General features: G+C 46.7%; 1 protein-coding gene and 1 pseudogene across 2 annotated transcripts in view; both read right to left on the reverse strand.

Annotated features, from left to right (window-relative positions):
* Nucleotides 1-863: 863 nt before the first annotated feature.
* LOC310823689 (glutamate--cysteine ligase regulatory subunit-like) lies at nucleotides 864-8,444 on the reverse strand (annotated as a pseudogene). The gene is made up of 7 exons: nucleotides 8,325-8,444; nucleotides 6,817-6,882; nucleotides 4,486-4,560; nucleotides 4,118-4,166; nucleotides 3,582-3,792; nucleotides 2,650-2,764; nucleotides 864-913 (listed from the first exon to the last, which is right to left on the reverse strand). The product of its transcript is annotated as a glutamate--cysteine ligase regulatory subunit-like (transcript).
* A 3,215-nt stretch (nucleotides 8,445-11,659) lies between these two features.
* Nucleotides 11,660-17,125, reverse strand: part of LOC310823690 (uncharacterized protein) — a 35,224-nt gene continuing 29,758 nt past the window's right edge. The window contains exons 16-20 of the mRNA XM_083696549.1: nucleotides 15,917-16,090; nucleotides 15,249-15,422; nucleotides 13,337-13,510; nucleotides 13,184-13,230; nucleotides 11,660-12,916 (exon numbers count right to left, since the gene is read on the reverse strand). Coding sequence (XP_083552675.1) covers nucleotides 12,363-12,916; nucleotides 13,184-13,230; nucleotides 13,337-13,510; nucleotides 15,249-15,422; nucleotides 15,917-16,090 — 1,123 coding nt within the window. The 3' untranslated portion in view covers nucleotides 11,660-12,362. The remainder of the gene's footprint in view (nucleotides 12,917-13,183; nucleotides 13,231-13,336; nucleotides 13,511-15,248; nucleotides 15,423-15,916; nucleotides 16,091-17,125) is intronic.

Consider the following 17,125-nt stretch of genomic DNA (forward strand, 5'->3'; position numbering starts at 1 on the left):
ATTCCTAACCCTAACAGTCCTATAGAAATACATTCCTATCCCTAACAGTCCCATAGAAATACATTGGAACATTTAAAAATGCATTTTGTTTTTACGCTGCTGAAACAATCCGGAGTGCCAGATGTGTGAAAGGTTCAACCACTGAAGAGGAAATCTTCTCACATGGTTCTGCTTTCCTCCATTGGCCTCATGTGTTGTGCTGTCGACAGTCGACCAACAGATGGCGCCATGCAGCGTGTTTCTGCTCTCTGTCAGTCGCTGGAAAACTGATGGAACAGATTTAATCCACCATCAACTCCATAAGCATTACATACATGACATCACATTACATACATGTAACTTAGCTACTAACCGTAGCTAAGTCTTTCAACTTAACCAAGGTGTCGTCCGCGCTACGCTAACCAGGCTAACCAAGGCTACACGATGCTATGCTAAGGCTACACTACACTATGCTAGCCTCGACTACACCAGACTATGCTATGCTACGCTACGCTACCCGGGTGGCGTGGACCGGGTAGCCCTTGGCCTTGATGATGCCGCAGCTCTTGACGATGATGGCGTAGCGCAGGACCCAGCGGAGGCGCCACGCCACGCCGACGCCGCGTCACAGCGGTCGCGGTCGGGGTCGCCGTGGGACGCCGTTGCTAACGCCGCGCTCTCACGGAGCGCCTCCTGGAAGCCCGCCGACGTGATGAGCTCTGGAAGACGACAGAGAGACAGACAGGTTAGAGAAAGACAGGTTAGGGGGAGAGAGACAGGTCAAAGACAGACAGACAGCTCAGAGGGAGAGGGGGGAGGGAGAGAGAGAGAGACAGGTTAGAGGGGAGACAGACATGTCAAAGACAGACAGATAGACAGACGGGTCAGAGAGAGAGAGACAGCGCCTCCTGGAAGCCCGCCGCCGAGATAAGCTCTGGAAGGAGAGAGAGAGAGAGAGAGAGACATGTAACACTTACCTCGAGTTGTAGATAAGTATGCTATGTTAGGACCAGTGACTAGGCTCGTAGGGAGCAGTAGTAGTTAAAACAGTAATAATAGCAAAATAATAATCAGACACACCACAGACCATCAAGTAAGTTTTAAATGCCGGCTTGTTTATACACATTTGTAGAAAAAGTTAGAAGTAGAAAATTGGTACCACAAGACAGTTTACATTACACATACATACATTGAATACTGAAAACAATTGCATCTAAATGCAAATGGGTCAATAATAAACCTCTTCTTTAAGGAATATCAAGAAAAACAAAGTCTCTCAGTTCAAGAAAATATTTCTAAAGTGAAGTCTCGGTTAAAGTTTCTTTTAAAGTTCTATTTGATTTCTAATTTCAATAGTTAACTATTTTAAGTTCAATGGCTATCTTACTTTTCCATAAGATTATTCTATCTAAGTATCATTAAGATCTTTTAAATCTTCATTAAATCAATATTTTCACTAGGCCTATTTAGAATCAAGTATCAAGTATTAATCTCCTATTTTAGCAATATAAACCAGTGAGCTACTATGTTTAGCGAGTTCAGAAACAAAATCAAAATCAGTTTGGCATTAGCATGAAACCAGTAGGATAACAATAATACCATCAAACATCAATTAAAACATTCACCATTCAACATTAACATCAAGGCTATGAACGTATAGTGAATAACTATCAAGTATCAAGTTAAATGCTAATCAATCTTTTCAGGCAACAATGCAATTCAATCATAGACCGTATGCAACGGTCAACGAATTCAACCTTGCTAGCAACCAGGCGAAACAGTCCAGCGAATGCCACGTGCGAACTTAGTTTTCATTGAGTCCACGCTTACCGCAAATTAAAGTCCAAACGAATCCTCTTGCAACGAAATAACGAAGGCTTTACACAGTCCTACCGCAAATCCGATGAAAGAGTCCTTGTTCTTCTCCAGAATGTAGATGAATCTTGTGGATGCAACGTGATGATGATCCGATGGTTCTTCTCAAGAATGTAGGAGGCTCGCCAGCGGGAGCGTGGCTCCGGATAAGACACGGTTTTACTCTCTTATATAATGTCTAAATAAACCACAGTCTACCTTTGCAGACAGAATACAACATAAAACACTTTCAAATCAAAGAAAATAAACGTTTTCACTCGGTTTTGCTGTTATTTTGCTCACTGGTTAGTTCCACTAGCTTTCGCTCAACTTGCTTCGTCTCTGACTAGCATTCTCAATGAAAAAGGAAGTTGCAACCAGCCATTCTGATTGGCTGACTAGTTTAAGTGACAAAACTTCCTGTAAAAATCAATATTGAAACGAATTATTTTTAATCCTATTTATTAGACTAAATCATGGACTTTTATTTCTAATGTCAGAATATTTATTCAGAAATATTTTTACTGTTATTTATTCAAGTATCTGTTTATGGCTATTTTAACCTAGGTTACAGACAGGTTAGAGGGAGAGACAGACATGGAAAGAGAGGGAGAGAGAGAGAGAGACAGGTTAGAGGGAGAGACAGACATGGAAAGAGAGGGAGGGAGAGAGAGAGACAGGTCAGAGAGAGACAGACAGCTCAGATGAAGAGGGAGGTTAGGTTAGAGGGGGGACAGACAGGTCAGAGAGAGACAGACAGACAGACACCCCCAGACAAATTGATCACAGACAGACAGATCACAGACAGACACCCACCTTTGGGGTCGTTGTGGGTCAGTAGCTGGACCCCCGCCTGCTTGGCATATGCCGTCAGATCGGGGGGCATCACACAACAGGACGCCAGGTTGACCTGGTTGCTGATGGGCTTCACCTTGGATACGGGAGAGAGAGAGACAGGTCAGAGAGACAGACAGGTCAGGGACAGAGAGACAGACAGGCCATCAGATCGGGGGGCATCACAGAACAGGACGCCAGGTTGACCTGGTTACTGGTGGGCTTCACCTTGGATACGGAAGAGAGAGAGACAGGTCAGGGAGAGACAGACAGGTCAGGGACAGAGAGACATACAGGCCATCAGATCGGGGGGCATCACACAACAGGACGCCAGGTTGACCTGATTACTGGTGGTCTTCACCTTGGATACGGGGGAGAGAGAGAGAGAGAGAGAGAGAGACAGGTCAGGGACAGACAGACAGGTCAGGGACAGAGAGAGAGAGACAGACAGACAGACACTGTTAACTGCTTGGTTGGGACAGAGAGAGAGAGACAGGACAGGGACAGAGAGAAAGAGAGAGAGAGAAAGAGAGACAGACAGTTGGCGTACGCACTCAGTTTGACCTGGTTACTGGTGGGGTTTCACCTTGGACATGGAGAGAGAGACAGACAGGTCAGGGAGAGACAGATACCCCCAGCACAGGACAGACAGACAGACAGTTCAGAGACAGAGACAGACACCCACCTGGGCCCAGTCGTAGCGCTCCTCCAGGAGGCCCTTGTCCAGGACAGACAGACAGATCAGACAGACAGACACCCACCTGGTCCCAGTCGTACAACTCCTCCAGGAGGCCCTTGTCCAGGACAGACAGACAGGTCAGGGATAGAGCGAGAGAGAGAGAGAGACAGACAGACAGACACACACACCGTCCAGGACAAACAGACAGGCCAGAGAAAGACAGACAGACACCCACCTGGGCCCAGTTGTGCAGCTCCTCCAGGAGGCCCTTGTCCAGGTCCGACGTCCCGATGGCGACCACCTTCCCGGACGCCACCAGCGTTTCCAAGAAAACCCATGCCGGCTGCAGGTCCGAGAGGGTCTGTGGGGCGTGGTCGGCCCCCGGGGGGGGGGGGCGGGCGCCAGGATGACCGAGTCGAGTTGGGAGAGGGCGAGAGTGAGACAGGCTGTTGGGGGGGAGGGAGACAGGTTAGGGAGAGAAAGACAGGTTAGAGGTCCGAGAGGGTCTGGGTGTGGGGGGGGGGGGGGGGATGTTGTCCTCCTGGTCGACAGGGCGAGGGTGAGACAGGCTGTGGAGGGGAGAGACAAACAGGTAAAGAGAGAGACAGACAGGCAGGCAGCCAGCCAGCCAGCCAAACAAACAGACAGACAAGCAGACAGCCAAACAGGCAGACAGACAGACAGGCAGACAGCCAGCCAGCCAGCCAAACAAACAGACAGACAAGCAGACAGCCAAACAGGCAGACAGACAGACAAACAGGCAGGACTCACCCATGTCGACAGCCTGCCTGATGGACGACTGGTCCGACTCGCACAGGAACAGCTTGACTGCAACGACAACGTTAGCGTGGGTTAGCCTAGGTTAGCCTGTGTTAGCATGTGCTGGTGTCATTTGTTAGCCTGTGTTAACGTGTGGTCGCGTCGTGTGTAATCATGGGCTGGTATCGTTTGTTAGCCCTGGGTTAGCGTGTGTTATCGTGGTGCGTGTGAGCCGGTGTTAGCATGCACTAGCATTTATTAGCATGTGTTATCGTGGTGTGTGTTAGCGTGTGTGAGCCTGTCTTAGCCTGCGTTAACCTGTCTTACCCTGCATTAGCGTAGCGTTAGCCTGCGTTAGCTTGTCGTAGCGTACCAGACACCTTCAGCTCCTCCCTCTCCTCCGGTGTGATGGTGGCCTCGGCCGCCTGGGGGGTGGAGCAGTCCAGGACGTCAGACTCCTGGAGAGACAGACAGTTTAGAGACAGACAGGTTAGAGAAAGACAGGTGAGAGAGAGACAGGTAAACAGACAGACAGGTTAGAGAGAGAGAGACAGACAGGTCAGAGAGAGAGAGACAGACAAGCATGATGGTGGCCTCGGCCGCATGGGGGGTGGAGCAGTCCAGGACGTCAGACTCCTGGAGAGACAGACAGGTCAGAGAGAGAGACACAGGTAAACAGACAGACAGGTTAGAGAGAGAGAGACAAGTTAGAGACAGACAGACAGAGAGACAGACAGGCGTGATGGCCTCGGCCGCCTGGGGGGTGGAACAGTCTAGGACGTCAGACTCCTGGAGAGACAGACAGGTCTGAGAGACAGACAGGTTCAGGACAGACAGATTACAGAAAGACAGCCAGGCGTGCCTGGGAGGGGGGAGCAGTCCAGGTTAGAGACAGACCAGACTAGTCGAACTAGAGAGAGGGAGAGAAAGAGAGAGAGATTAGCTGACCTCAGCAGAACCTCCCTCCCTCCCTGTTCAACCCTCCCCCCCAAACCTGCCTCCCCCCCGTCTCCCTGCCTGTGTGTGTGTCTGTGTGAGTGTGTGTATGTATGTGTGAGTGTGTGAGTGTGTGTGTGTGTGTCTGTGTGTATGTGAGTGTGTGTGTGTCTTCCTCTCTCTCTCCCTGTCTCAGGAGCACCCACCCACACACACACACACACACACACGTTGTCACTTGACTCACTAAACATTGACGCCTCTGGGCATGTGTGTGTATGTGTGAGTGTCTGTGTGAGTGTGTGTCTGTCTGTGTGAGTGTGCGTATGTGTGAGTGTGTGTGTGTGTCTCCCTCTCTCTCTCCCTGTCTCAGGGGCACACACACACACACACACACACACACACACACGTTGTCACTTGACTCACTAAACATTGACGCCTCTGGGCATGTGTGTGTGTGTCTGTGTGTGTCTGTGTGAGTGAGTGTGTGTGTGAGTGTGTGTGTGTGTGTGTCTGTGTGTTGTGATGGCCCAGCCGGTGAGCAGTGCCCCACAGAGACACCTGGTGGCCACAAGGGGGAGGCAAAGGCAGCCATGGGGTGTCGTGCTGGATGGGAGGTACTATCCCAGTTCTATGTCCTGGAGACTCCGCCACCAATCAGATGACTCAGCTCACCGCTCACAGGTGCGCTGAGTCAGCTCGGCGATCCTGAGGCCTTTTAAACTCCCCAGGACAAGCTGAAGACAGACTGGCTGGAGGAACGAGTCGAGACCAGACACCCGCTAAGCCAGTCTCATAAGCCAAACGGGAGAGAAAGCCTGGAAGACGGAGAGGAACCCCCCAACCGACCGGAGGAAGAGGTCAGTGAAAGGGACCCGATATCCCACTAACTTTGGCCTGTCTCTCTCTCTCTCTCTCTGACGACAAGAAGAACCCGGCGGAGCGCCGTAGCGCCAACCGCCAACCCGGTGAAGATTTGAGTTGCCTTTCGCCTCTCCCTTTTCCCCGCACCTTAGAAATAAAACCCTACGTTGATTTCACCGCAACCCCTGTTTCCGCCTGTTTCTATTCTCATTGGTTGACCCACTGTTGCGCCTGTCGACCAGGCTCCCACAGTGTGTCTGTGTGAGTGAGTGTGTGTGTCTGTGTGAGTGTGTCTGTCTGTCTATCTGTGTGTGTGTGTGTGTGTGTGTCTCCCTCTCTCTCTCTCACACACACACGTTGTCACTTGACTCACTAAACATTGACGCCTCTGGGCGCGCGTGTGTGTGGGTGTGCGTGTGTGTGTGTGTGTGGAGCATCCAGAGAGAGACGAAGGAAAGGAGGGAGGGAAGGAAGGAAGGAAGGAAGGAAGGAAGGAAGAGAGGGATGAGTCTCACCTTCTCCTTCGCCGACAGTAAGGAAAGAAGAGAGGAAACAGGAAAGGAGGGAAGGGAAGGAGGGAGGGAAGGAGAGAGAGAGAGAGAGACAGGAGGGAGGGAGGGAGGGAGGGGAGAAGGAGGGGAGAAGGAGGGAGAGAGAGAGACAGGAGGGAGGGAGGGAGAGAAGGGGGGAGGGAAGGAGAGAGAGAGAGAGACAGGAGGGAGGGAGAGAAGGAAAGAAGGAGGGAGGGAGGGAGGGAGAGAGACAGGAGGGAGGGAAGGAGGGAGGGAGAGAGACAGGAGGGAGGGAGAGACAGGAGGGAAGGAAGTAAGGAAGACAAGAAAGGAGGGAAGGAAGAGAGAGACAGGAAAGGAGGGAGGGAGGGAGGGAGAGAAGAGAGGGATGAGTCTCACCTTCTCCCCGGCCGACGGCGTCTCAGAGGACCAGTCACTCAGCGTGGCGCGGATACAGTCCTGGAGCTACGGCAACAACAGACAGACAGGTCAGATGGAGAGACAGACAGGTCAGAGAAAAACAGACAGACAGACAGACAGGTCAGAGACTGACAGACAGACAGACAGACAGAGGGACAGACAGGTCAGACAGTGTGAGTGTGTGTGTGTGTATGTCTGTGTGAGTGTGTGTGTGTGTGTGTGTGTGTGTATGTCTGTGTGAGTGTGTGTGTGTCTCTGTGTGTGTGTGTGTGTGTGTGTGTGTGTGTGTGTGTGTGTGTATGTGAGTGTGTATGTGTCTCCCTCTCTCTCTCCCTGTCTCAGGAGCACCCACACACACACACACACACACGTTGTCACTTGACTCACTAAACATTGACGCGTGTGTGTGTGTGTGTGTGTGTCTGTGTGTGTGTGTGTGTGTGTGTGTGTGTGTGTGTCTCCCTCTCTCTCACACACACACACATTGTCACTTGACTCACTAAACATTGACGCCTCTGGGCGCGCGTGTGTGTGGGTGTGCGTGTGTGTGTGTGTGGAGCATCCAGAGAGAGACGAAGTAAAGGAAGAGAGGGATGAGTCTCACCTTCTCCTCCGCCGACAGTAAGGAAAGAAGACAGGAAACAGGAAAGGAGGGAAGGGAATGAGGGAGAGAAGGAGAGAGAGAGAGAGACAGGAGGGAGGGAAGGAGGGAGAGAGGGAGAGAGACAGGAGGGAGGGAGGGAGAGACAGGAGGGAAGGAAGGAAGACAGGAAAGGAGGGAAAGAAGAGAGAGACAGGAGGAAAGGAGGGAGGGAAGGAGGGAGAGAGAGAGAGACAGGAAAGGAGGGAGGGAGAGAAGAGAGGGATGAGTCTCACCTTCTCCCCGGCCGACGGCGTCTCGGAGGACCAGTCACTCAGCGTGGCGCGGATACAGTCCTGGAGCTACGGCAACAACAGACAGACAGGTCAGATGGAGAGACAGACAGGTCAGAGAGAAACAGACAGACAGACAGATAGACAGACAGATAAGACAGAGGGACAGACAGGTCAGAGACAGCATGGCGCGGATACAATCCTGGAGCTGGAGGGCAACAAAAGACATACAGGTCAGACAGACAGACAGAGAGAGACAGGTCAGATAGAGAGACAGACAGGTCAGAGACAGCGTGGCGCGGATATAAACCTGGAGCTGAACGGCAACAACAGGTCAGACAGACAGACAGAAAATGACAATAAAACGACATATTTAGTATTTATTTAATCACATTCATAATACACACACACACACACGGTCAGTTCGTTAGAGCCAGTTAGCATTCGCCTTTAGCACCCCGTCAACACTGCACTCTGTAGGTAAATTCGTTAGCCCCGTTAGCATTAGCCTTTAGCACCCCGTCAACACTGCACTCGGTAGGTAAATTCGTTAGCTTCGTTAGCCCCGTTAGCATTAGCCTCTAGCCTCCCGACCCCCCCCCCGCCCTTCTTACCTCCTCACTCGGGGACGACGGACACTTCTTCTTCAGCCGGCTCCGGTTGACGAGGTTCCCGGTGTGGAGGTTGAGCGTCGTGGCCCGGGTCAGAAACGAGGTCCGGGTACCGGTACCAGAGGAGGAGCCGGAGGAGACGGTCCCAGAGCCGCCGGAGGAGACGGTCCCAGAGCCGCCGGAGGAGCCGGTCCCAGAGCCGCCGGAGGAGACGGTCCCAGAGCCGCCGGAGGAGCCGGTCCCAGAGCCGCCGGAGGAGACGGTCCCAGAGCCGCCGGAGGAGCCGGTCCCAGAGCCGCCGGAGGAGCCGGTCCCAGAGCCGCCGAAGGAGCCGGTAGAGGAGACGGTACCACCGGGGGAGACGGTCCCAGAGGACCCGCTACGAGTACCAGAGGAGCCGCCGGTGTCGGTGGTGGTGGTGGTTTCCATGGTGTCTGTCTCCCCTTCTCTCGTAAAGAAGAAGTAAATGTCGTAAAGATATAATAATAATAATAAAAAGATATCGTAAAATGAGGGAGGGGTGGGGTTGTCTAGCAACGAGGAACAGTTGGTGGGTTTGAGGGAATGTCGTAAAGGAAAAGAAAATGTCGGAAAGGGATGGGATATGGTGGGTTACCTAGCAACGAGGGGGTGGGGAGAGTGTGTGTGTGGTTTGAAGGACTGTCGTAAAAATATTTTTTCAAAACAAATACGAACGGTGGAGGGAAAGGGGGGGGGGTTGCCTAGCAACGAGGGGGTGGGTTTGAAGGAATGTCGAGTAATGATGACACGACGCGTTTCCACACACACACACACACACGGTCAGTTCGTTAGAGCCAGTTAGCATTAGCCTTTAGCACCCCGTCAACACTGCACTCGGTAGGTAAATTCGTTAGCTTCGTTAGTTAGCCCCGTTATCATTAGCCTCAGAGCCGGTAGAGGAGACGGTACCACCGGGGGAGACGGTCCCAGAGGACCCGCTACGAGTACCAGAGGAGCCGCCGGTGTCGGTGGTGGTGGTGGTTTCCATGGTGTCTGTCTCCCCTTCTCTCGTAAAGAAGAAGTAAATGTCGTAAAGATATAATAATAATAATAATAATAATAATAATAATAATAGTAAATGTCGTAAAATAAGGGAGGTTGGTGTGTTTGAGGGAATGTCGTAAAGGAAAAGAAAATGTCGGAAAGGGACGGGATATGGTGGGTTACCTAGCAACGAGGGGGTGGGGAGATTGTGTGGTTTGAAGGAGTTTCATAAAACATTTTTTTCTAAAAAATGTCGTAAAATACGAACGGTGGAGGGAAAAGCGGGGGGGTTGCCTAGCAACGAGGAGGTGGGTTTGAAGAGCCAAACTACATGGTTCTACTAGCCCTAGGGTTAGGGTCAGGGTTAAGGGTTAGGGTTAAAGTTAACTCATCCCCTAGGGTTAGGGTTAGGGTCAGGGTTTAGGGTTAAAGTTAACTCATCCCCTAGGGTTAGGGTCAGGGTTTAGGGTTAGGGTCAGGGTCAGGGTTAGAGTTAGGGTTAGGGTCAGGTTCAGGGTCAGAGTTAGGGTCAGGGTCAGAGTCAGGGTCAGGGTCAGAGTTAGGGTTAGGGTCAGAGTCAGGGTCAGGGTTAGAGTCAGGGTTAGGGTCAAGGTTAACTCGTCTCCTAGGCCTGTCTGCACATTTGGGTTGTCATGACGTTGCTAAGTGAAGTGTTAACACTGGAAAGAAAACGTCCCCTTTGGTTTCCACTGATGTTCTATTATACTAATTTTCTATTATACTAAGATTATATTATACTAATGTTCTATTACACTAATGTTCTATTATACTAATATTCTATTATACTAATATTCTATTACATAAATGTTCTATTACACTAATGTTCTATTATACTAATGTTCTATTACACTAATATTCTATTACATAAATGTTCTATTACACTGTTCTATTACACTAATGTTCTATTACACTAATGTTCTATTATACTAATGTTTTATTACATAAATGTTCTATTACACTAACGTTTTATTATACTAATGTTCTATTATACTAATGTTCTATTACACTAATGTTATATTACACTGATGTTCTATTACACTAATGTTCTATTACACTGATGTTCTATTACACTAATGTTCTATTACACTGATGTTCTATTACACTAATGTTCTATTACACTGATGTTCTATTACACTGATGTTCTATTACACTGTTCTATTACACTGTTCTATTACACTAATGTTCTATTACACTGATGTTCTATTACACTGTTCTATTACACTGTTCTATTACACTAATGTTCTATTACACTGATGTTCTATTACACTGTTCTATTACACTAATGTTCTATTACACTGTTCTATTACACTAATGTTATATTACACTGATGTTCTATTACACTGTTCTATTACACTGATGTTCTATTACACTAATGTTCTATTACACTGTTCTATTACACTGATGTTCTATTACACTGATGTTCTATTACACTGTTCTATTACACTGATGTTCTATTACACTGTTCTATTACACTGATGTTCTATTACACTAATGTTCTATTACACTGATGTTCTATTACACTGTTCTATTACACTGATGTTCTATTACACTGATGTTCTATTACACTGTTCCATTATAAAAGATCTGTGATGTTATAAAGAATATTTCAGGTTCAAATTCTGGGTTTTTAGGATCCAGTGCTTATTGCTAACTGGCTGGATTCTAATCTCTCTGTTGTTGTAATACTAGTAAATGACCACCAGGTGGTGCCCCCATCTGAGGGCTAGAGGTCTGGGGGATAGGGTTCTGGGGGTCTGGGGGTCTGGAGGTCTGGGGTCTGGGGGTCAGAGGTACTGCAGGGGACAGGTGAAGTCTTCTCATGAGAGCCATGCCTCCCATGGCAGGGAGCGGTACTGCAGCGGACAGGTGAAGTCTTCTCATGAGAGCCATGCCTGCCATGGCAGGGAGCGGTACTGCAGGGGACAGGTGAAGTCTTCTCATGAGAGCCATGCCTCCCACAGCCCACAGACAGAGAGGGGAAAAGCAGCCTGCACCTTGGCTGCCCCTCACAATGTCACATGATGCATAGATATTACTGTACTAGATGATTACTATGTAAAAATGAAGGAATACATGGAAAGTGAAGTTCAGAACATGTACAGCGCCTTCTGAAGGTATTCAGACCCCTTCACTTTTTACACATTTTCTTGTGTTATAGACTAAATTTAAAATGGATTCAATTAAAATAACTTGCCATTAATGCACACACAATACACCAGAATGCGAAAACACGTTTTTTGAAATTTCAGTACATTTATTAAAATTGAAATACAGAAATACATGAATAGAAGTATTCAGACTTTTTGCTTTGACAGTCTTAAAATTGGTTAAAATGCAAAAATGTGATCAACAAATCACTCAATAAATTGAATTGAGTCCATCTTAATGCAAGGATAATAGTTCATGTCATTTCGGAATGAATATCTTTGTTTTTATGGGGTCTCTAATTTGCATAGGAATCAATTACACACTGTGTAGATTAGGATGTTCTGAAGACACTGTCCATATTGTACTGACAGAGAAGGAGAGCTGTCTTCACATCCACTCCCTGCTATCTTACACACAGCAACGTAATCCAGCATCACAACTCAAACACCCAATCTAACCAACTCTTATATACAGACACTCTCTCCTGTGTTATTCTCAGAGTTCATCATCAGTCTGATTTGATCATCTAATCATTCATCTGGATTGTTTCACTGTCAGTTGCATTTCCATAAAAAAAATAAAAAAAACATGTAAGCTTCTGTTTTTTTGTCGCTCAATTACAGTCTATTTCACTATCAGATGCATTTTATTTAATTTAATAATGTATATATACATATATATATATATATATATATATATATATATACATATATATACAGTAAAAAATAATATAACTACACACGACACACTACACACTACACCCTACACACTGGGAGAGGGAACATCTGTACATCCAACATCTCATTGAAAACACACCACTATCCAACTGCATCATGTTCTGATCCGTCATCTTTGAGCCTTTGGTGTTCAGTGTGATCTCCCTGAGACTAGTTTACACAGGGTCACTGAACAGCCCTCGCCCCAAACCCTAAACCCTGGGTAGAGGGGCTCAGTGAATGTGGAGTGGAATGTGTGCAGGAGGGTCCGTGTGTCAGAGGAGACGCTGTAGAAGGACAGAGTGCCGGCCGGCCAGTCCAGATACACTCCTACTCTGTGGGAGCCAGAGGAGGAGACAGGTATGTCAGTCATCTTCTTATCGTGCCAGGCGGAGTAACTGTCACCAGAGCACCACAGCCTCCAGGACTTGTCATTGAATCCCAACACACAGTCATCACCCTCTCCTCTCCTGCTGATTCCTTTATATGTCACTCCTATACCAGCCTCTCTCCCACTCCACTCTACCTCCCAGTAACGGCGCCCAGTCAGACCCTCTCTACACAGCACCTGGTCCCAGTAGTCAAATCTCTCTGGGTGATCAGGATACGGCTGCTTCTCCCTCCCCCGTGTCACCTTTCTGTTCTCCTCAGACAGAGAGAGGCGTCTGTGTGCTGTGTTTGGGTCCAGTGTGAGCTCACAGGCATCTGATTGAGAGGGCAGAAATAATCATCAAATCAATATAATTGAATAAATTACAATATTCACAATGTGATCTTGTTATGGCAACATTATTTTTTTCACAAAATATTCCTTATTCATTTAAAATGTTTTACAAGGGATACAACTAATTCACATTTACTAATATTTTACAATTACATATGAATACAATACTGGTGCTCTGTTTGAACTCTGCTGTACCCTAGTTCTTGAGTAATATCACAGTCCTATTCTCTACAGCGGTGGTGACTTACATTTGATCAGCCCAGGTTTGAGCCTGCACTCTCCACCATGGTCCACACTATATCAACCACAGAAGAACCCACAGAGGTTGAATGACACACTCACAATCATGTAGAAAATAGATTCGTCTCAATGATACGTCCAGCCACATATTCAGCCTTTACCTGAGTGTCTGTAGGTTACAGAGTGGATCTTTCTGTACAGCAGAGAGCAGCGCCAGTCCTGAGTCTCCTGGGTGATTGTAGCTGAGGTCCAGCTCTCTCAGGTGGGAGGGCTTAGACCTCAGAGCTGAAGCCAGAGAAACACAGCCTTCCTCTGGGACTCCACAGCCTGACAACCTGGGGAAATAGTGTCACTCCATCTGATATCAAGAATCTGATTATTCCTCTCTAATGTACATGTGCAGCTTTAAATCCTCTTAATTTGGCAGTTGAAAGGCCACATATGAATGAGAAATACAAATAAATACATGTAGCCAAACGATCACTGTGGCGCAAGAATTCATGAGTGAGAGTTATAGTTGCTCTGAACAGGGGAGCAAGCAAGTCCCATGAGCTGATCTAAGGCCAGGTGGGTCAGGATTTGAGGAGAGTAAAGTTATTCAGACTTTGCAGACAGAGCAGCCCCCCCCTGCCACCACACACACACACACACACACACTCACACACACACACACAAATACATATTATATAGTGTGGTATATTTGCTAGCTATTGGGTTAGTGCAGTATTGTGTAGCCCCATCAGATGATCTAAGGCCAGGTGGGTCAGGAATTGAGGAGAGTAATGGTATTCAGAGAGTGCCCCTTCCCCCCCCCCCGCACACACACACAGATACACTCTTTGAAATTCTGCCTTTAATGATAAATAGAGCTGAATATTATGTAATTATAAGCTGTACAATAAATGATTGTTGCATTGTGTGTCTTATTCCCTTATTCCCATGATCCCTCCTTGATAGTGTGAGGGGAGACAGATTTCTCATCTGTCATTTATGATATTCTTATAATCAATATAGCCAAACAACCATCTATTTTAAATCAGTATGACCATGTCATGATGATTATATTTTGTTCAGTCATGCACTGTTCATTGATTCCTTTATGATCAGTATTGTACTCGTTTATGATTTTATGTAGTAATGGTACGAATCAAGACAGCCAGTCAGGTTGACAGCGGTTATATCTGTCCCCTGGGTTATATCTGTTGGTGGGGATGTGCTGAGTCAGCTGCAAGGCCATCCTGACCTAAAGGTCGGCCTCTTGTTATTGAACTGTGAATGTGTTGCTGTCCCTCTGAAATGGTTTCTCAAAAACATATTATCTAAGAAAGGTAAGACAGTATCCTTCATCGATTTTTTTTAAATTATGAAGACCGCTCATCATGGTAAAATAAATGCACGCACGGGATGATGGTCTGGGAGCTGACAAATGAAAAACGTGGAATACAAATAAAGTGGTAGGACTAGTGTTGTCACAGTGAACAGTTTAGGAAATGATTGGAAGATCATGTAAATGTTCTGTCTCCATCATTGATATTTGCAGTGCAAGTATCATTGACAATGTAATACACTTAGGACTGATGTGTCTGACAACAAATAAATACATGAAGCCAAACGATCACTGTGGCACAAGAATTTATGAGTGAGAGTTATAGTTCCTCTCAACAGGGGAGCAATTAACCATGGATACATTTGTAGTCACTAGATTTCTACGTCTGGTATCATGTATTTGATAGCTATTGGGTTAGTGCAGTATTATGCAGTCTCATAAGCTGATCTAAGGCCAGGTGGATCAGGATTTGAGGAGGACAAACATATTCAGATATTGAAGACAGAGCAGCCCCCCTCCCACCACACACATACACACACACACACACACACACACACACACACACACACACACACACACACACACACACACACACACATTATATAGTAATTGATTGGAAGATAATATCCTTTGTCTGTCTCAATTATTGAGCCTTTCTGTGCAAGTATCATTGATTCCATAGAATGATAATGTAACAGACACTTAGGAATGATGTGTCTGGCAACAAGAATAGTCTCAGACCTCACCTCAGTGTCTGTAGTTGACAGTGTGGACTCCCCAGTACAGCAGAGAGCAGCTTCACCCCCCCGTCACCTAGATCATTATTACTGAAGTCCAGCTCTCTCAGGTGGCAGGAGTCTGAGCTGAGAGCTGAGGCCAACGCTTCACAGGATCTCTCTGTGAGGTCACATCCATTCAGCCTGAATGAGGAATACAAATAAATACATGTTGCCAAACGATCACTGAGGTGCATTATGATAAGAATTCATTATTTAAGCCAATCACAGGCATGTTTGTAGTCAATGTATTTCTCAGTCTGGTATATTTGATTGCTATTGGGTTGTGTAGCCCCATCAGCTGATCTCAGGCCAGATTGATGAGGAATTGAGGAAAGAAAGATTATTGAGAGAGTGCCCACCCCACCACACCACACACACACACACACACACACACACACACACAGACACAGACACAGACACAGACACAGACACAGACACAGACACACACACACACACACACACACACACACACACACACACACACACACACAACCATGATATAGGAATTGATTGGAAGATAATGGACATTGTCTGTCTCAATCATTGAGCCTTGCAGAGAAACAAGAGTATCATTGATAATGTAACAGACACTTAGGAATGATGTGTCTGACAACAAGAATAGTCTCAGACCTCACCTCAGTGTCTGTAGTTGACAGTGTGGACTCCCCAGTCCAGCAGAGAGCAGCTTCTCCCCCCCGTCACATAGATCATTATTACTGAGGTCCAGCTCTCTCAGGTGGCAGGAGTCTGAGCTGAGAGCTGATGCCAACGCTTCACAGCATCTCTCTGTGAGGTGACATCCATTCAGCCTGAATGAGGAATACAAATAAATACATGCAGCCAAACAATCACTGTGGTGCGTTATGATAAGAATTCATGATTCAAGCCAATCGCAGGCAGGTTTGTAGTCATTGTTTTTCTAAGTGTGGTAGATTTGCTAGTTATTGGGTTAGTGAATTATTGTGCAGCCCCATCAGATGATCTAAGGCCAGATAGTTCAGGAATTGAGGAGAGTAATGGTATTCAGAGAGTGCCCCCCATCCCCCCACACAGACACACTCTTTGAAATTCTGCCTTTGATGATAAATAGAGCTGAATATGATGTAATTATAAGCTGTACAATAAATGATTGTTGCATTGTGTGCCTTATTCCCATGATCCCTCCTTGATAGTGTGAGGGGAGACAGATTTCTCATCTGTCATTTATGATATTCTTATAATCAATATAGCAAAACAACAATCTATTTTAATCAGTATGACCATGTCATGATGATTATATTTTTTCAGTCATACACTGTTTATTGATTCCTTCATGATCAGTATTGGACTCGTTTATGATTCTATGTAGTAACGGTACGAATCAAGACAGCCAGTCAGGTTCACAGCGGTTATATCTGTCCCCTGGGTTATATCTGTTGGTGGGGATGTGCTGAGTCAGCTGCAAAACCATCCTGACCTAAAGGTCGGCCTCTTGTTATTGAACTGTGAATGTGTTGCTGTCCCTCTGAAATGGTTTCTCAAAAACATATTATCTAAGAAAGGTAAGACAGTATCCTTCATCGATTTTTTTTTAATTATGAAGACCGCTCATCATGGTAAAATAAATGCACGCACGGGATGATGGTCTGGGAGCTGACAAATGAAAAACGTGGAATACAAATAAAGTGGTAGGACTAGTGTTGTCACAGTGAACAGTTTAGGAAATGATTGGAAGATCATGTAAATGTTCTGTCTCCATCATTGATATTTGCAGTGCAAGTATCATTGACAATGTAATACACTTAGGACTGATGTGTCTGACAACAAATAAATACATGAAGCCAAACGATCACTGTGGCACAAGA

Source organism: Argentina silus, assembly GCF_951799395.1.
Source record: "Argentina silus genome assembly, chromosome: Y".
Lineage (NCBI taxonomy): Eukaryota > Metazoa > Chordata > Actinopteri > Argentiniformes > Argentinidae > Argentina > Argentina silus.